The sequence below is a fragment of the Manduca sexta genome, chromosome 1 (genome assembly GCF_014839805.1).
Source record: "Manduca sexta isolate Smith_Timp_Sample1 chromosome 1, JHU_Msex_v1.0, whole genome shotgun sequence".
NCBI lineage: Eukaryota > Metazoa > Arthropoda > Insecta > Lepidoptera > Sphingidae > Manduca > Manduca sexta.
In genome coordinates this window covers 3,937,478-3,957,995 of record NC_051115.1, presented here as the reverse complement: position 1 = coordinate 3,957,995, position 20,518 = coordinate 3,937,478, and the positions used below count along the sequence as shown (strand labels likewise).

General features: G+C 37.0%; 2 protein-coding genes across 6 annotated transcripts in view; one reads left to right on the top strand and one right to left on the bottom strand.

Annotated features, from left to right (window-relative positions):
* Positions 1-20,518, top strand: part of LOC115451036 (catenin alpha) — a 60,195-nt gene that overhangs the window by 12,596 nt on the left and 27,081 nt on the right. For all 5 annotated transcript variants that reach the window (XM_037439836.1, XM_037439813.1, XM_037439751.1 and 2 more), the window contains 7 exons: positions 99-183; positions 1,603-1,718; positions 2,889-3,006; positions 5,597-5,689; positions 7,416-7,572; positions 8,108-8,213; positions 9,029-9,123. In XM_037439836.1, coding sequence (XP_037295733.1) covers positions 99-183; positions 1,603-1,718; positions 2,889-3,006; positions 5,597-5,689; positions 7,416-7,572; positions 8,108-8,213; positions 9,029-9,123 — 770 coding nt within the window. The remainder of the gene's footprint in view (positions 1-98; positions 184-1,602; positions 1,719-2,888; positions 3,007-5,596; positions 5,690-7,415; positions 7,573-8,107; positions 8,214-9,028; positions 9,124-20,518) is intronic.
* Positions 13,222-18,896, bottom strand: LOC115451037 (larval cuticle protein LCP-17). Its single transcript, XM_030179229.2, has 4 exons — positions 18,800-18,896; positions 15,337-15,528; positions 14,852-14,956; positions 13,222-13,389 (listed from the first exon to the last, which is right to left on the bottom strand). The coding sequence occupies exons 1-4, from the start codon at positions 18,800-18,802 to the stop codon at positions 13,294-13,296; spliced, it is 396 nt and encodes a 131-aa protein (XP_030035089.1). The 5' UTR covers positions 18,803-18,896; the 3' UTR covers positions 13,222-13,293.

Sequence of the window (20,518 nt, the reverse complement as noted above, 5' to 3'; positions counted from 1 at the left end):
AATAAATATTAACATAAAACCTTTTAATAGTGACCCGATGATTTCGTGTAAGCTGAACCCTGTTTCTTCGCAGTCGGTCAGTGTGTGGCTTGTTGCAGGGACGAGCGGCGCGAGCGCATCGTGGCGGAGTGCAACGCGGTGCGACAGGCGCTGCAGGACCTGCTGCACGAGTACATGAGCAATGTGAGTACACTGAGAGTCTACTTCGAAAAACGAACGTCGAAACGTCAGTCTGAAAAGAAGAAACGACGAACTCCGTATTTAACTTTACTGCCAAATTACTTCAGATACGTCGCCGTTCTGTAGCTAACCTTAGTGGTAGGATTAATTCCCCGTATATTTTTGAGAAAGCAGTGGAACTTTATCTCCGCAGATGTTTTTAAAAAGGAATGGCGAAACCGTATAAGTTCTTACAAATTCCACGTCTGAAATATTGCGATGAACGGATCGGTCCGTAACAGTTCGTAGTAACAAAACGTGCGATCCGTCATCCGAAACTACGGATTTCGTTTTTGGAAGTAGACCCTCTGCACTGTCAGCGTCGATATGTACTACGTACTAGATCTGGGGTTCCGAACATTCACTGTGTTCAACTGAAGTGTACTGCAATCCATTCAAAATGACTTTAGTATGGTCAATGTTGACAGCTTGTGTATGGATTGGCGCTCATGATATAAGAACTCGAGTCTAAGTGTAAACCTGGATTTGAATAAAAAATATTAGTCAAAAGTAAAATTACTTGTTCAAGTGAATAAATAGGTTATAACAGTGACGTTTTGCCATTTAAGTTCAGATGTTGAACAAATAGTTTATATGGACGTGCGTGTCTATAGAATATACGTCAATGGTTGTCAGCGCCTGTTACTTACTAATAGCAAACTTACAAAAGCGGTGGTAGATTAATTGGGAATGGATTGTTGAGATGAATGTCTGCAAGTTTAGAATCTAAACACACCTCAGACCTGTAAAGTTATGTGTGTATTTGTGAATTATCGATTGCTTTAACGGAAATCTAAAAACTTGAGAATTGCTGATGATAGGATATATTTTATATCCGCCCGAATATCGACCGTACACAAGATGTTGAAACCCGCCATAGCGGCCCACGTGTGTAGCGTTCCGGGTTGTGTATAACCGATTCCAGCAGGCCGGCATAATTCTGGCTACTGTGGAGGAGTAATCATCTGTCATCAGTCGACACTATTGGACCCCACTCTACCATCAGTAGTGGAGTCAGGTTGATGTGCCTATATGAAAAAAATATATGATAATTACAAAAAGGTCCTTTTATATTATACATTAATATACATATACACATATATTACGGGATTGATTTTTTAACTAATCACTCCTTCTCTCTTTAAATTAATTTATTCCTTATTTCACGAGCCTATAAATGAACTGCTCTAAACTTTTTTTTTTCTGTTCTCACTTTATAATGTATTGTAGTCTTTACCCTAAACAGATTGAAAAGAGCAGCACCAGAGTTTCTTGCCCGTTCTTCTCTGGTGAGAACTGCACGAACTGGTGGTAGAGTTAATATTGACGGAATCTAAATAATGTATAACATTTTAAAGATTCAAATAAATCATTTCATTTCAGGCCGGCAAACCCGAGCAATCGGCGGGACTGGAGCGCGCCATCGAGAACATGTGCCGCAAGACCAGGGACCTGAGGAGGCAGCTGCGCAAGGCTGTGGTGGACCACGTGTCTGACAGGTGAGGGATAGGATAAAGTGTTACCAGTTAGAGGGGGGGGGGTTAGGTTATGGCAGACGAGACCCTGAAGTAACGCTTAAGTTAAAAATTACAAACCATCAAAGATTTTTTGTCAATGCATGCTGTGACACCTTACAATGTTGTGTATCTAAACCTATTATTACTGTTATATTTTATTGGAGCTAATTATAATGTAAAAAATACTGGTTATGCTTATTATAAATAAATAAATCAATTTACTCAACACTGAAGAAATATGAACGACAATCTGCATTCTAATGTAATTTATTGTGACCGTATAGTTTTTCTTCTTAAAAACAAAAAACTGTTTTTTTTTTATTTTATTTTTTTTTACATTTTTGGTGTACAGAAAAGTTTTAAATAAATAAATACTGTTCGCACTCTCTTATATGTTTCAACTTGTGTAATACCTAAAAAAAATTAACTGATCAACTATGATGACTCAACATAAACTTTACTTCATTACTTTTGACTAATTGAACCGATTTTGATGATTATTTTTTTGTATTTGTTGAAGTTATAACATTAAAAAAAATTGTGCGTTTACCAACCATTTTACCCATTTTGTGTGGCTTTACATTCTTAAGTCTGTATTCGGTTTCACTAGTTTAATCTATGGTCGCACGTCTCTAGTTGTCTTTGCACACAACAAACTCTGCTTTATGGTTGCATGTTTCAAATTGCTTTTTTTTTTTTTTTTTTGTTTTGTTTTTGGACATAACAAACTCTGCTGTGTAATGCTGTTGTATAATTAATATAATAAACTGATCAATTCAATTAAATTAAAATACAAAATTCTATGGGACCAATCTGGAAGTATATTCTTTCGAATAAAAAAAAGATTTTTTCGAATTTGTTCATAAACGAGCGAGTTCTGCGATAACAAAAATACAAAAAAAAAAGAAAAAAAACTCACGTCGTATTGATAACCTCCTCATTTGTTTTTTAGTCTATTTTTTTTTTATTTTATTAAAATTAAGACGCAAACAGATTACAATCAAAATTAAAGCTAATTATAAAATATACAAGCATAAAAACTAAATTGTATTCCTAATGTAAGTCAGTTCAAACATAATAAAAAACTTCGTTTAATTACAACTGTAATCAAAACTGCTTCAGTTCTTAACATTATCTTCTCTTCATGACCAGTTTCTTGGAGACGAACGTGCCGCTCCTGGTGCTCATGGAGGCAGCCCGCAACGGCAACGAGAAGGAGGTCGAGGAGTATGCGGCAGTGTTTACAGAACACGCGAACAAGCTTGTCGAGGTGAGACATGGCATAAGGGTTTATTTCTGATGAAAATAAGGCTACAATATAATAAACTATAAATACAATTTATTGTAAATAAAATAATACATTTAGTGACGAGGGCTAGCAAGACAATAGTACGATCTAGAAGTGAAGCGAGCCATGTGACAGGACATAAAAAGTAAATATAAAAATGCCAGTTCGCTCTTCCAAGTAGGCGCTTAATCATTTGCGTCCATATTTCCAACAATTTCTAATCGATTTTTTTATACCTGATTGTTGTTGTTGGTTGTAATTTATAGGAGTCACAACCCTACCTTATATAATTTATAGGAGTCACAACCCTGCCTTATATAATTTATAGGAGTCACAACCCTACCTTATATAATTTATAGGAGTCACAACCCTACCTTATATAATTTATAGGAGTCACAAACCTACCTTATATAATTTATAGGAGTCACAAACCTACCTTATATAATTTATAGGAGTCACAATCCTACCTTATATAATTTATAGGAGTCACAAACCTACCTTATATAATTTATAAGAGTCACAACCCTACCTTATATAATTTATAGGAGTCACAAACCTACCTTATATAATTTATAGGAGGCACAACCCTACCTTATATAATTTATAGGAGTCACAATCCTACCTTATATAATTTATAGGAGTCACAGCCCTACCTTATATAATTTATAGGAGTCACAACCCTACCTTATATAATTTATAGGAGTCACAGCTCTACCTTATATAATTTATAGGAGTCACAAACCTACCTTATATAATTTATAAGAGTCACAACCCTACCTTATATAATTTATAGGAGTCACAAACCTACCTTATATAATTTATAGGAGTCACAACCCTACCTTATATAATTTATAGGAGTCACAAACCTACCTTATATAATTTATAAGAGTCACAACCCTACCTTATATAATTTATAGGAGTCACAAACCTACCTTATATAATTTATAGGAGGCACAACCGTACCTTATATAATTTATAAGAGTCACAACCCTACCTTATATAATTTATAGGAGTGACAACCCTACCTTATATAATTTATATGAGTCACAACCCTACCTTATATAATTTATAGGAATCACAACCCTACCTTATATAATTTTTGTGTAATTTTGATGTAGACTTATGTCGAAAAACTAAAAATTTATCTCAATTTGGTAAAAATATTTGTGGATACTGTTTGGTTAATACAAAAATTATTGTATTAAATAAAATCTATATAATGATTTCTTATGTTTACGCGAATGTTAGACATTGAAATAAAAACTAAAAACTATTTAAACGGATTTTATCGCGGTTTTTTATATTATTATTTTCTCCCGACGTTTCGAAGACTTTGCAGCCTTCCTCCCCCCCCCCCCCCCCGTGACCATGAAGGCTGCAAAGTCTTCGAAACGTCGGGAGAAAATAATAATATAAAAAACCGCGATAAAATCCGTTTAAATAGTTTTTAGTTTTTATTTCAAAATCTATATATATAAAAATCAATTGCTGTTCGTTAGTCTCGCTAAAACTCGAGAACGGCTGAACCGATTTGGCTAATTTTGGTTTTGAATTATTTGTGGAAGTCCAGGGATGGATTAAACGGTGACGAACATAAATAATAAATAACGGAAAATACTAAAAACGACAATATAAGTTTTCAATACAAAATGTTCCTACCTGTCAAACATTTCATGTCTTTTCTCTTTTTAGAAATAAAGAACTGTAACATATATATAGATGTATTCAGAAATAAGTCTGTTTCACAGTTGTACTATGAGGTCCGATTTCTTTGGTTTATTTTGTTAAAATACAAAACATTTCAGAAATAAATAAAGTGTAAAAGTGTCAGTGGGTTCTTAAATATAGAAAATAAATAAATAAATAAATTTCAAGACTATTATTAAAATCTATCATCAATTTGTCAGTGCGTGAGAACTTTATTTAATGTTATTGTCGCAAAATGCCACGGAGAAGATGACTTAGATCGTCGAAGTTAATCAAATGTGCGACAAGCTACCGCATGCATAAACCGTACTCTCGACTAGCGAGAGACAGATAATGATAACGTACGTATTGGTATGGCAAAATTACGTTCCACGATGAATAATAATAATAAATGTATGTAGGTGATACGAAGTTCACCGGGTCATCTAGTAAAATAATATATATCGTCGATTGGGAAGCTAATTGTCTTAAGTGACATTGTTTTACGACACTAAGTTACATACATATTTATAATCAGCACTTTTTTACTATTTTTTTTTAAGTCGTTATTTTTTTTTTAAATGTCGTCTAAGTCAGTTAGCTTTTCAACCGTGGATGTAAACAGTAGTCAATATTTTTTCTTTTTTTTTCTTTTTCCTTTCACCTCATGTATAAACAGTAGTCAATATGTTTTTCTTTTTCTTTCACGAGTCTATGTCTCTCTCCTTTCATCTCATATAAAAACAGTGGCCAATACTTTTTCTTTTTCTCTCTCTCTCCTTTCACCTCATATATACACAGTATCCAATATTTTTTTCTTCTTTCTTTCATGAGTCTCTGTCTCTCTTTCTTTTGTCACAAGTGACTCACGAACTGTCGCCCACAGGTGGCGAACCTGGTGTGCTCCATGTCGAACAACGAGGATGGAGTGAAGATGGTGCGTCACGCCGCAGAACAGATTGAGGCGCTGTGTCCGCAGGTAATAATAATATCAGCTCTGTATTATATACTGTCCCACTGTTGGGCACGGGCCTCCTCTACTACTGAGAGGGATTAGGCCTTAGTCCACCACGCTGTAGTGCGGGTAGACTTCACACACCCTCGAAATACCTACAGAAAACTGTCCGCAGGTATGTGGGTTCAAACTTTGTACAAAAAAATATACAGGATCATTGTGATATTGCGTTACTAAATGAAACCGCGTATTCGTCTTCACCTTTGTTGACATTGTGCCAAAAATTATCCATTAATAACGAATATTTTCACCAAAAATCCTGGTTTTAGTTTACTGATTTTATTATCATTTTGTAGTTTAATGTTAATGTGGCGTGTGTGAGTGTATTTGTGACTGTAAGTGTGTTGTCGCTGCGACGATTTCTCTTAGAGTAGTAGGAGTGGCATTAGTGTAAAATTTAAATTAATTTTCATTAATATTTATTTTGTTCGAAACTTACACGTTTTTTATTTTACATCTACGGCTCAAGTAACTTATTGTAAAGTGTTATTTCCAAGTAGATAACTATGTGGTATTAATTATAAACGCAATGTCAATATGACCCTGTATAAACAACTATATGTAGCTTTGTCCGCGTCAAAGGCTTTTCCCACTACAGTAAGCAGTAAACAGGGTAAATATTTTTATTTGCCGTCAAACTATCATCAACTTTGTCTTCATTGAAATAATATTCAAAATCGATTAACACAACAATGTAATGTTTTTTATTGATTTTATACTTAGGTTAAAATGCATTTATCTATACTATTATATAAAGCTGAAGAGTTTTATTTATTTTTTTCACTAATAAGGTTTAAGGTTTAAGAATCATTTATTTCTCATAAGATTATAAATTAATCACTTACTGAGAAAACTAATTAACATAGTTATTCTATACAGGCGAGCATTTTATAAAGATTGCATACTATTACAATGACATGTAAAATATTAATAACAATGATAACTAGGGCCCGGATTAATATGCAAATACATATTTTTAATTTACGCGATTTTCCTTCTAGAACTTATTCTCTACATCTATTACCGTATTTGGATTGTGAAAAACTAATTTTTATTTTCCATATTTTAAGGTTAAGTCCATGTTTTACAAAAAAATATCACCATTATCCATATTTTCAAACATCATACGTACGTGACGTTTTGAGCTGCTTGCGTGTCGTATTTTTGCGTACTTACCTCAGAACAATGGTACTAACATACTTACATTTGCGCTACTGTATATTATATGTACATATTTTGTTATTTTTTTATACATATTTATCCGAGCCCTAATGATAACTAAATTAATAATATAATAATAATATCAGCCCTGTATTATATACTTGCCCACTGCTGAGCATGAACCTTCTCTACTACTGAGAGGGATTAGACCTTAGTCCACCACGCTGTAGTGCGGGCAGACTTCACACACCTTCGAAATTCCTATAGAGAACTTCTCAGATGTGCAGGTTTCCTCACGATGTTTTCATTCACCGTTAAAGCTAACGATAAATTCACAAAGAATACACACATGATTTTTCAGAAAAGTCAGAGGTGTGTGCCCTTGGGATTTGAACCTGCGGACATTCGTCTTGGCAGACCGTTCCACACCCAACTAGGCTATCGCCGCTTATTAACTAAATTACAAATAACAATTTCATGGCCATGGGTATGAAGTTGTATTACAGTAAGCGTGTGTGCGCGTGCGCAGGTGATCAACGCGGCGCGCGTGGTGGCGGCGCGGCCGCGCTCGCGCGTGGCGCAGGAGAACCTCGCGGCGTTCGGCCGCGCCTGGGAGGCCGCCGTGCGCCTGCTCACCGACGCCGTCGACGACATCACCACCATCGACGACTTCCTCGCCGTCAGCGGTCAGTGCCACACCACACCACACCACCACCACCACACCACCACACACAGTTGAACACAGTAAATGTTCGGAACACCAAATGTAGTATGTAGTACATATATATCGATGCTTCTAAGATGTTTTTACCCATTATCGCCGATGTCTCATCCTCTCAGTGGCCGTCCTGAGCCGAGGCCGTGATCCTCTAGAGGGTCGCCCTCAGCATGGTCACTTAAGGGCTCGCAGTGCCCAAAGCACTCACCCGCAAGACCGGTGTGTTTATATAAGGGGCCGTTCAAGTGTTACGTAACGCAATTTGGAGGGAGGGGGATCTTGTAACACGTTACGATGCGTAACAGACGCGGGGGGGCGGCGGGGGGGGGATCGTTCGTACAAAGCGTTATGTAACATTGTTTTTTTTTTATTTTAAGACAATAACAAAGGTATTTTAACGACTTTCCGGTATTTTGTGTAAAATAATTATTAATATTCCAAAAAATCAGCTAAGCCACGCCTCCGGGCCTTGTAGTAATGTTTTGCTAATTATGTATACACAGAGAACCACATCCTGGAGGACGTGAACAAGTGCGTGGTGGCGCTGCAGGAGGGCGACGCGGACTCGCTGGAGAGGACCGCCGGCGCCATACGGGGACGCGCCAAGAGGTCAGCTCACAATACTAGTCCGTGTTTTAGTTGCGATGGGTCCATATAATCCGATTCCTGCTTCCTTTTATGTAGAATCTAATTATCATCAGAACGATTTGCAGACCTGCCTCGGTGGCGTAGTACTGCAGCGCTCTGAGGTCCTGGGTTCGAATCCCGGGTCGGGCGAAGTGATATTTGGGTTTTTCTGCTCAGTATCAGCCCGGAGACTGGAATTTGTGCCCGGCATGGCGACAGGCTCGCATATCACATCATGGGACGGAACACTCTTGGCGAAAGGTGGGTGCCCTGGTTGCGCCTCTGCATACCCCTTTGGGAATAAAATGCGTGATGTTGTGTGTATGTGTGTGTGTGTGATTTGCAGACCGCATTTATGTATCAGTACATATAATTTGTATCGGATTCCTTATCAGAAAATATCACCTTTAGCCACTGTTATGTTTTATGTTTTTTTTTTGCTTTCTGTTTTTTTTTATATCATGTACTAACTTTGTAAGAGCCAAATTCAAAAAGAAATGGGTGTTGAATGAAATATGTGCTTATTTCTTAACATTATCTCTCTTTAGTCACATCGAGTTACCTGTAAACTTTTTAACTGTGAAGAAAAGTCGTTGTGTTCTATAGGAATTTCGAGGGTGTGTGAAGTCTGCCCGCACTACAGCGTGGTGGACTAAGGCCTAATTAAATAATTATTACAGTTCTTACGTTGCTTTATCTAAGAATAAATTTCTTTCTTTGTCACACGATTCAGTCTTATTCACGTCATTTCATATTACTATTTCCAAAATTTTCTTACAACACTAATTGTCCCTCAGGGTCTGCTCGGTGGTGACCCAGGAGATGGACAATTACGAGCCGTGCATCTACACGAAGCGAGTGCTGGAGGCGGTCACTGTGCTGCGCGATCAGGGTGAGTCCATGTCCAGCTCGAAGGACCAATTTTATTTTGTTTTGTTTTAATTATATTTGGATAAAAAGTGGTTTTTAGAAGATAGATCGAGGTGGTCATCTATTTGTGAGACAAAAATGAGTATGTCTGGCTTGAAGGACCAATTTTATTTTGTTTTGTTTCAACGAGGTTTGGGTAGAAAGTGGTATTTAGACAAGAGTTGGAGGTGGTCACCGTGCTGCGGGAGTAGAATGACGCCATATCCGGGTCGAAGGACCAACATTTTTTAGATAGTTATTATTGCTTGCTTTATGAATACTCTAGTTTGTCAGCTGAGACCTTGAAGTATTGAGAAAAAGTAATTGTTAAGAAAAGGTTGGAGGCGGGCACTGCGTTGCGTTCAGTGTGAATTTATATCCGGCCAAAAAAAAGCAAAACAATTAACAGCTGTTTTGCGTATAATAGCCGCCAAACAACTTGAGCATACGATCGCGTGGGGGGGGACTTTTTGTAGTATACTGTAGCTACACTCATATCTTACATCCCCAAAGACATAGTCGCAGGCGCAACTATACAGATCTTATATCATATATATCTCTTATACAGATCTCATATTACAGATTTCAATAATAATAATAATAATATCAGCTCTGTATTATATACTGTCCCACTGTTGGGCCTCCTCTACTACTGAGAGGGATTAGGCCTTAGTCCACCACGCTGTAGTGCGGATTGGTAGACTTCACACACCTTCGAAATTCCTATAGAGAACTTCTCAGATGTGCAGGTTTCCTCACAATGTTTTCCTTCGCCGTTAAAGCGAACGATAAATTCACAAAGAATACACACATGATTTTTTTTTAGAAAAGTCAGAGGTGCGTTTGGGTTTTGAACCTGCGGACATTCGTCTCGGCAGTCCGTCCCACACCCAATTAGGCTATCGCTGCTATTTACAGATTTCAATCTATACTATTATATAAAGCTGAAGAGTTTGTTTGTTTGTTTGTTTGAACGCGCTAATCTCAGGAACTACCGGTCCAAACTGAAAAATTATTTTTGTGTTGAATAGCCCTTTGTCTGTAGAGTGCTCTAAGTTATATATCGTCACGCTATGACCAATAGGAGCGGAGCAGTAATGAAACATGTTGCAAAAACGGGGACAATTTATTAGTTTTGAGAGCTTCCGTTGCGTGCGGTGCGTAAACGGTTAGAGTTATGCAACAATGATGTATGACGGGATTATTCCTCTTAAAAAGTTCTAAAAAATATATTATAAAACAAAGTCCCCCGCTGCATCTGTCTGCCTGAACGTGTTAAACTCAAAAACTACTTAACGTATTAAGATGAAATTTGGTATGGAGACAGTTTGAGACCCTGGGAAGAACCTAGGCTTCCGGGAAACTACTACTTTTATAACGGAAAACTTTAGCCTGAAAAACTTTATAACGCGGGCGGAGCCGCGGGCAAAAGCTAGTATTCTAATTAATATAGTTGTAAGATCTACTATTCCATTTTTTTTTGTTTTAGTATTATTGCTATATGGCTCATGTTGTGGTTGCATATAATCAGAGTTGCAATAATTTTTTTGTTTGTTATGCATGTGTGATATATTTGAAAAATTATCATTGTAAACTCAGTTCGCAATCCTAAATAAATAAATAGTGCGTCGACTTATCTCCGTGTGTATTTCGTCACGTGATATTTTAGGGAACGACCATTTCGCCATATTAGGAACAAATTAAAGACGCTGGGCTTGATAAACAATAGCTAATAATATGATATTATTAAAACTTACGCGATACATATTAAATTAGTCGAAAACAACACGGTTTTACTCACGTTTAAAAAGTAGTCTGAATCGCCGACCAGTTTCGACCTATTAAGTGGGCCATCCTCAGGGGAGAGTGCTAAGAGGACGTCGCGTCGCGGAGGCCTCTCGATCACTGATCGATAATACTAATAATATCGCTTAAGCCGACTCGGGATTCGAACGCGAGACATACATACATAACATCACACATTTATCCCCGAAGGGGTATGCAGAGGCGCAACTAGGGCGCCCGCTTTTCGCCAAGTATGTTCCGTCCCATGATGTGATAGGGGGCGAGCCTATCGCCATATCGGACACTAATTCCAGACTCCGGGCTGATACTGAGCAGAAAAACCCAAATATCACTTTGCCCGACCCGGGATTCGAACCCAGGACCTCAGAGCGCTATTGTACCGGACGTGCAATACAACTACGCCACCCAGGCAGTCGCGAGACGTCGGTGCTAAAGTCGTTACACACCATGAGACTCGGCGAGCTTCACCACTCGGTGTCATACAATGCTGCTGATCCTTACAGGAGTTGTAGTGGGTGTGAGGGTGGGAAAGTCTTTCTGATTTCTAATCGAGTACATATATTCATAATTTTGGTTTTCTAGAGTCCTTTAAATTCGTGTTATTTAAAATAAAACTACGTTGTACTCAACGCGTGATCCAGAGACAACAATATATATTTTTATTTGTCAGCCATAGACAACAAAACTGTTATATTATTAGGGATGACATTCTCTATCATAAACTAAACAAATATTTTAGATATCCAATATAACAATTCATACAACTTGATAGTAACTATGTCTTATTATTATTAATTCAATAATCAACTCTTGCGCACGTTCAGTATTCATTGATGAACACCATTGATCCACATAGTAATTGTAACTACATGTTGTGTACATATTAATGCAGGATTTGTAAAAATAAACCCGTCATATCTTTGTCGTTTAAATATAACGAAGCTTGAAAGGCGACAAATACCGAAAATGAATTATATAAATATTTTGAATCGCCATTTTCTTCTGCGTCATTTGATCTAGGTTTTGTTTGTCTAGGACAATTTTAATAACATTAGACTATATCTTTGTAAAATAAAATGTTGAATCGTTATGAATTCTCTTATTAAAATCAAAACTTTACGCCATTTTCTTCTGCGTCATTTGATCTAGGTTTTGTTGGTCTAGGACAATTTTAATAACATTAGACTATATCTTTGTAAAATAAAAAGTTTAATTGTTATGAATTCTCGTATTCAAATCAAAACTTTACGCCATTTTCTTCTGCGTCATTTGATCTAGGTTTTGTTGGCCTAGTAAGCGGCGATATCAAATCGGTTCAAATCCCAAGGGCACACACCTCTGACTTTTCTAAAATCACGTGTGTATTCTTTGTGAATTTATCGTTCGCTTTGACGGTGAAGGAAAACATCGTGAGGAAACCTGCACATCTGAGAAGTTCTCTATAGGAATTTCGAAGGTGTGTGAAGTCTACCAATCCGCACTACAGCGTGGTGGACTAAGGCCTAATCCCTCTCAGTAGTAGAGGAGGCCCGTGCAGCAGTGGGACAGTATATAATACAGGACTGATATTATTATTATTTGTTGGTCTAGGACAATTTTAATAACATCAAACTATATCTTTGTAAAATAAAAAGTTTAATTGTAACGAATTCTCATATTCAAATCAAAACTTTAAAGCACTCAAAAATGAACTGGTTGTCGCTTAGATAATATTGCCTTCCAAGCGTCGATAAACAAATATTCTGACTGCATTATTATAGTTTTACCTGTTCTATAGGTATATATATCATTTCTTATTAAATTAAAAACTATTGGTGTATATTTTAACCTTTTATTCTTCTCTTAGTAATGACACCCTCCTTCGCTATTCACTCCATTCGTACTGTATTTATATAAATACACTAGCTTTTGCCGGCGCTTCGACCGCGTGAAGTTTTCCGGGATAAAAGTCCCGCTATATATTTTCCCGGGATAGACAGTAGCCTATAACCTTCCCAGGGTCTTGAACTATCTCCATACCAAATTTCATAAAAATCTTTTGAGTAGATTTTGAGAAAATCGATCACATATAGACAGACAGAAAAAGGGACTTTGTTTTATAATATGTATACATTGTAGCCAGTGTAACTACTGGACATAATTAACATCTCATGTCTCAGTCGAGCGCAGTGGAATACCAAACACTTTATGATTCAAGGTGTTGGTGTTTCTACTGTTAATCGTATCGCTTATCAGGGGAATAGCTCGTCTCGTCATTCAAAAAAATAAAAATAAATAGTATTTCAATTGTTTATTCGATATTTGTACATAATAACTTATAATATAATGTTATGGTGGGTGTGGGTTCTCATTTCCTCTCCGGCGCGGGAGGGTGTGCGCGGATGTACTCGAGCGCGCGCAGGATTTCTGGGGGGATCGGGGGTGGAGTGGGGATGTGGGAACCCTGGAAAAAACAACATAAGTTTTAGTTAAATACTTAGGTGATACTGATAGCGTATTGAAAATCTATCTATATATATAACTAGCGACCCGCCCCGGCTTCGGACTGGTGCAATGCTGATACTAAATACACTACAGAAAAACTGTATATAAATTATAAACATAGCGACCCGCTCTGGCTTCGCACGGGTATAACATAACAAAATAACAGCATTTCTCCGCTATTTAATGGATGTTATTATACATATAAACCTCTTGAATCACTCTATCTATTAAAAAAATCACATCAAAATCCGTTGCGTAGTTTTAAAGATTTAAGCACACATAGGGACAGAGAAAGCGACTTTGTTTTATACTATGTAGTGATATTCCCTATTTCCCTTGGTTACGCCATCACGCGTGAACGGCTGGACCTATTTCACTATTTTTTTTTGTTGTGTTTGTTATTGTCAGAAGGTTCTTATGAAAGAAAAAATTCAAAATATTGCGCGGAAAATTAGAAAATTTTAGAAAACTTAACGAAAATATTAACTTTTTATAACTGTCAATTGATTGAAATAACTGTCAGCGTTTGACAGAACGCGCGCGTGCATACATAGTTAAGACGGGACAACGTCTGTTGGGTCAACTCGTCTACTTATAAAAAATCCGCAAAGCTATGCTTAGTTAATACACAAATTTACTCGATCAGCTGTAAGTCAAGCCGCCATCTTGTCTCTTAAGGTTTAAACTAGGAACCGGCTGTTTTGATAGCTATTTAAGCAATTCTTAACCACCTCTTAACGCTAAAACAAGTTTTATAAGTAAGTTTGGTAGTAGAACTGTCTGACTTGGGGATCGAACCCTACACTTTGGAGCGGTAGACCGTGCAAGCTATACAACTACGCCACCAAAACGATCTTTTGATTTCCCGAGGTGACAAACAGAGCTTTTTAACTTAAAAAAATGCATGCTGCAAGCGAGTCGAATGTCCATAGGTTCAAATCCCAAGGGCGCACACCTCTGACTTTTCTAAAATCATGTGTGTATTCTTTGTGAATTTATCGTTCGCTTTGACGGTGAAGGAAAACATCGTGAGGAAACCTGCATACCTGAGAAATTCTATATAGGAATTTTCGAGGGTGTGTGAAGTCTGCCCGCACTACAGCGTGGTGGACTAAGGCCTAATCCCTCTCAGTAGTAGAGGAGGTCCGTTCCCAGCGGTGGGAAAGTATATAATACAGGACTGATATATTTAATCAAGCGAGAGATCGGCTCGTCTAGTCATTTAGTTCTCAAATTGTATACGTAACCTTATTGCAAACAGGCCAGCATTGTGTCGACCGCCAAGAGTTAATCATCCCTCGTCAGTGATGCTATTCGACTCCACTCCTTACCATCAGGTGCAGTAGGATCAGTTTCCCGTGCACGTATCCTTCCGTAGTTTTGCAGAAACTAAGGGAAGACTTTATTCATACTATAGTTACCTGTGGTTGGTATCCGTTCTCATCAGCGACATACTCCAGCCTCACCACTTCTCCCTCGGGAGACACCCATTGTGAGGATCCTTGGGAGATCTGTGCTGCGTCAGGCTGCGAATGAATATAGCTTATAATTAATCTATTATAACAGTGATGCTTAGTTAGAAATAATAAATCCTTTATTGTAGAATGTAGGTACTGTTTTACTTTAGAGTCGCGTGACATTACTGTATTATGGAAGAGAAAAAAATAAAAAAAAAAATATTTTTTATTTTTTTGACGTGTCGCGTGGTATTACTGTATTAGGAAAGAGAAAAAATTAACAAAAAAAAATTTTTTTTTTCTTTGAAGTCGCTTGGTATTATTTTATTATGAAAGAAAAAAAAAATTTATTTACTTTGGACTCTATTTTAAAGACAAATAATGAAAAAACATTTTTTTTTCTTCGAAGTCGCGTAGTATTACTGTATTATCAAACACAAGTCACTCACGCTCTGAGGGTTGTTGAGCACTCCGCTGGCCTTCGCAGCGATGCCGTTCTCGGTCTCGAAGGACCATTGGTACGCTCCCTCGGGACTCACGTCCAGGTCCTGGCTGATGATCTTGGCGTTAGCCTCCGGCCCCGACAGATGGGAGACGTCGGCGAAGGCGAGAGCCACGCACGCTGAGATGATTAGGAGTTTCTGGTAGAAATATAAAATAGGGTGAAGGGTCTCAAAGGGGTGCATCTCACTAGGGTAAAGGTTTCTATGTGGTAAAAACTTGAGGAGCTAAATGGGGTTTAATACCTAACCCAACGAACTGCTTTAGATGTAATTTAGTAAGAAAGTACAGTCGGCCGCAAAAACAAAACAAATCAAATTCCAATGTAAATTATAAGTACGTTTATATATTTTTAAGGAGAAAAATAATCGTATCATTATAAGTCTTTCGCCGATTTTATACTTTTAATTTTATCAACTACTTATGTACCTGACTGTACCCGATAAAGCTTTTTATCCCTCGTTTTTACGCCGAAAAATCTCAAAACTGTGAAAACTGAGCTAAGCTCTCTCAGTATAAGCCGATGCCCAGCAGTGGGATATTGCGTGGGTATTATTTATCGCGCACATCCATGACATTAAAGCGTCGTAAAGTTCATAGCTGTTTTCAAACACTGGCTTACAAAACGTATAATTAGATTAGGCTGTTGTTGTGTTCATGAGCGGAGCGGGTAGCGGATTTTTTATTGATTTTTTTGGAGAATTGTCTATAGGCAATGGGTTATTTTTCTCGTTAAATATTATTTTTGTTTTTAATAGAATTACTGAAAATGGAATGTTTTATTTTCGCGACGAAAATATTATTGATTTTTCGGATATGTCAATAGGCAATGGGGTTTTTTCCCTGTTAAGTAATGTTTTTTTATAGAAAGACTGAAAATGTACTTAGTTATATTTTATTTTCGAGATTTACTTGTTTTAGGATAAAAGCATTAGTAAAAACTAATTCAAATACAAATGTATTAAAGTTCCTTTTCATAATACAGCCAGTATTATAATTAGAAAAAAAATTACATATTTGTAATAGAAAAACGCAAAAACTACTGAACTGATTTTGATAATTCTTTCACCAATAAGAAACTACATTACTCCTGTATGCTATGGATTATAGCCTATTTATTCCAGGAAAGCGTTTTGACACGCACGGAGACGCGAGCAAAAGTTAGTGTCGAACAGAATAACATCACGTTAAACTTCAAAACTACTAAACCTATTTCGAAAATTCTTTCACTAATAGAAACTACATTATTCCAAAGTGATACAGGTTACTTTTTACAACGAAAATGGGAACTAAAACAAACGTAGCTGCGGGCAAAAGCCAGTATTCAATATTTGTCAAGTTTCATACATTTTTAAAATCAGCATTTTTTTCTATGTTTTTTTAAACTAACTTAAAAAATTTTCGAAAAAATGTCGCTTAAGTCAAGGAGCCCTTTCAACCGTTGATATAATTGTTATAAAACTGTAATGTTAGATACATTAATCCGCTATCGCTAATGAATAAAATCGCTTTCTAATACACTAAGGTCTCGCCTAAATCATTATACAGCAAATGTTGTAACGGAACAACTTAGGTTGTGTTTTTATTCGTAAAATGTCAGACAAACATCGCGTAATAGAATCAATTATTAATAATAACGTGTGATCGAAATTTGACGGTAATTCATTATGCACACATTAGCTTTTGCTCGCGGCTTCGCTTGCGTAGTTTTCCGGGATAAAAGTCCCGCTATATTTTCTCGGGATAAAAAAAAATAATTAAAACGTGTCATAAAATAATTTTGTGTCCTATTTGTCTCGGGTAAAAAAACTGAAATCCCGTATTTTTTGCCCATATAAGCATTTATTCTTGATAGACTGAGAAAAAATCTGGCTACTTTATCCTTTACGTTACAGTTTTTAATTTGTTCAGTTTATTTTGTTGCTGACTGTACTAAATGTGATTTTTCTCATCCGTTAGCTTAACACACGCCACCCCGAAAGATAGAGATGCAACCCGAGCACCAATTTTTTTTTAGCTTAACTAAGAATTAAAATCAAACTATTTTACGGACTTTTCGTGGTTTTTATATTATTACTAGTTGACCCGACAGACGTCGTCCCGTCTTAACTATGAATTTGCAGCGCGCATTCTGTCAATCGCTGACAGTTATTACAAACAATTGACAGTTATATAAAATTAATATTATCGTTAAGTTTTCTTAAATTTTCTAATATTCCGCGTAATTTTTTGATTTTTTTCTTTCATAAGAACCGTCTCCTGACAATAACAAACACAACAAAATATAGTCAAATCGGTTCAGCCGTTCACGCGTGATGGCGTGACCAAGGGGAATAGGGATTCATTTTTATATATATAAATTTTCTCACATTTCGAATTGCAGCCACGGTCTCGGGGCGAACTGAGGTGTTAGTCATCAAAGTCAAAGTTACAATATCTACCTACATTTTACAATTATACAAAGTTTAAAAATTTTGCTGTTGGTAGTCCGATGTACGCAGAATGAGCTTGAAGTCTGCCAGCCGGTGTTTTGGGTTCCGATGTAATTAACCATTAAAGCATCGGAATGTTTGCCGGCAAACATGACAGCTACATGACATTTACGTGTGTCACGGGAATATAACCTTATATACTACATAATAAGGTTATTTTATTAATGGTATAACACCACAAGCCCCCCCCCCTTCCCCCCATGACCACGAAGGCTGCGGTCTTCTCGGGACAAAATTATAATAAAAAATCCGAAAAATTGTTTAATTATAATGTCTTACAGTCGCGTAAACATAATAATTTTTGTTCTAAAACACAAATACACTTTGTAAAATTATTTTTACTGTAGTTATTATCAAAACGGAATCGTTTTGGCACTTATTATGTTTTATCCTTTTTTGTCTGTTTTAAGTTTCTACTTATATATCTCAATAATATTAATAACAAATATTATTAATTTTGCCGCTGTACTAATATAAATTTGTGTGCTGTGGTCTCCTATAATGGAAGAGGCACGTCACATTGCTAATTGTAAAAATGCAACGACATTGTTTTTATTATATGCCGTGTATCCTTCGTTAGAGGTCTTTAAATCTATATATATAAAAATGAATCCCTATTCCCTTGGTCACGCCATCACGCGTGACCGGCTGGACCGATTTCACATTTTTTTTTTTTTGTTGTTTGTTATTGTCAGGAGAAGGTTCTTATGAAAGAAAAAATTCAAAAAATTTGCGCGGAAGAATTAGAAAATTTAAGAAAACGAAAATATTAATTTTATATAACTGTCAATTGTTTGAAATAACTGTCAGCGATTGACAGAATGCGTGCTGCAAATTCATAGTTAAGACGGGACAACGTCTGTCGGGTCAACTAGTAAATAAATAAATAAATGTATGTACTGCGCGACACTGCACTCACCATGTTTCGGTTCACTGCGCGACTGTGCCGGCGTGCGCGTGCGCGTCCCTTTTATTCACAAAGATGCGTCCGACGAACCGAGGTCATTTGTTTTAATAAAATCTGGGTTCTCGCGGTAGCGTAGGAAAGCTTTTGTATATTTTAGCATTCGTTTATTAATCTAAATTAGGCATTAAGCAGTGTAGTTTGTTATCCTTATAAATGCGAAAGTTTGTGAGGATGTATGTATGTATGTTTGATCCTCTTTTACGAAAAAACTACTGAACGGATTTGGATGACACTTTACAGTGATATTGGTTATACATCAGAATAATACATAGGCTACAATATATAATGATTTTGTGTGATTTGGTCATAATATAACGATAGGTATATCAAGTAAGTCGGAAAAGAAAATACTATCTTGACGTACGCTGCCTAAACCGTTGGAGGTAGACAAAGATGATGTACCGTAGGATTGTTTGTCTTAAATAGTTCTAAAGAAAAGTACGCGACACCATATTTGCCCGCTTTACAGCTAGTTTTTGCTCGTGGCTTTGCCCACGTGAAGTAGTTTTCCGGGATAAAAGTCCCGCTAAAATAGTATCCGATTTAATTATATTTATGGCTCACTATTTTGGTCATAGTGGCTTCCACATAAAAGGCGGATATGCTGTCGCGGACTTTTATTTAGAACTATTTCATAAAAACAATCCTGCGGTACATTATCTTTGTCTAACTCCAACGGTTTAGGCAGCGTACGCCAAAACAGCAATTTATTTCCGACTTACTTGATATGTATCGTTATATTATAACCAAATTACACAAAATCATTATAAATTACAGCCTATGTGTTACTCTGGTGTATAACCAATATTACTGTAAAGTTTCATCCGAGTCCGTTCAGTAGTTTTTTCGTGAAAGAGGAACAAACATACATACATCCTCACAAACTTTCACATTTATAATATTAGTAGGATTGTAGTGAGGGGGCCCTATACCGTCTACGCGGGCATATCCGCCCTTTTCCAATTACTGACTTTGTAAACGTGTCCTTCGTTTAAAAGCCGTATAAGTAAAGAGAAAACAATGATTAATTTACTTGATTGATTTCCTCCTAACGGAATTTCGGCCACGGCGGCCAATCTCAACGGAGATCAGCAGGAGATATTATAGTGCACGAGTGTGTGCAATACACAAGCACTCAGTTCCTTCTCATAGTCCGGTGAGACATGACCGGAGAGAGATCAGCAGGAGATATTATAGTGCACGAGTGTGTGCAATACACAAGCACTCAGTTCCTTCTCATAGTTCGGTGAGACATGACCGGAGAGAGATCAGACCAACGGCTTTATGTGCCGAGGCACGTTTATCACACCACCTTCTTGACTCCGAGCTGCTGAGTAATTACAAAAAAATCAGTCACAGTTATTTTGACCCGACCCGGGATTCGAACCCAGGACCTCAGCGCAGTAGTCTTACTCGTACCATGTACAATTACAACTACGCCACTATATAATATATAATTAGTCTAATTAACTACACTGCTATTAAAGCTGTCTTCTGAGTAGAGAGCCAGTAATTGCAAAAAGATGATGTCCCCGTAGACCTTTACTGGTGGTAGATCTCATATATGTGAGTTCCCCTGGGTAGGTACCACTGCAAGGTCTATTTCTGTCAAGCAGTGTGTAGTCACTTGTGTACCAGTTCGAGAAGTAGCCAGTGTAACTACTGGACATA

What these genes read in the sequence shown, in the direction of transcription:
- LOC115451037 (XM_030179229.2), bottom strand. An exon ending in TGCTCAACAACCCTCAGAGC is followed by an intron (nt 14,957 to 15,336) that starts GTGAGTGACTTG and finishes ATTCATTCGCAG; the next exon opens with CCTGACGCAGCACAGATCTC. An exon ending in AGAACGGATACCAACCACAG is followed by an intron (nt 13,390 to 14,851) that starts GTAACTATAGTA and finishes TGTTTTTTCCAG; the next exon opens with GGTTCCCACATCCCCACTCC.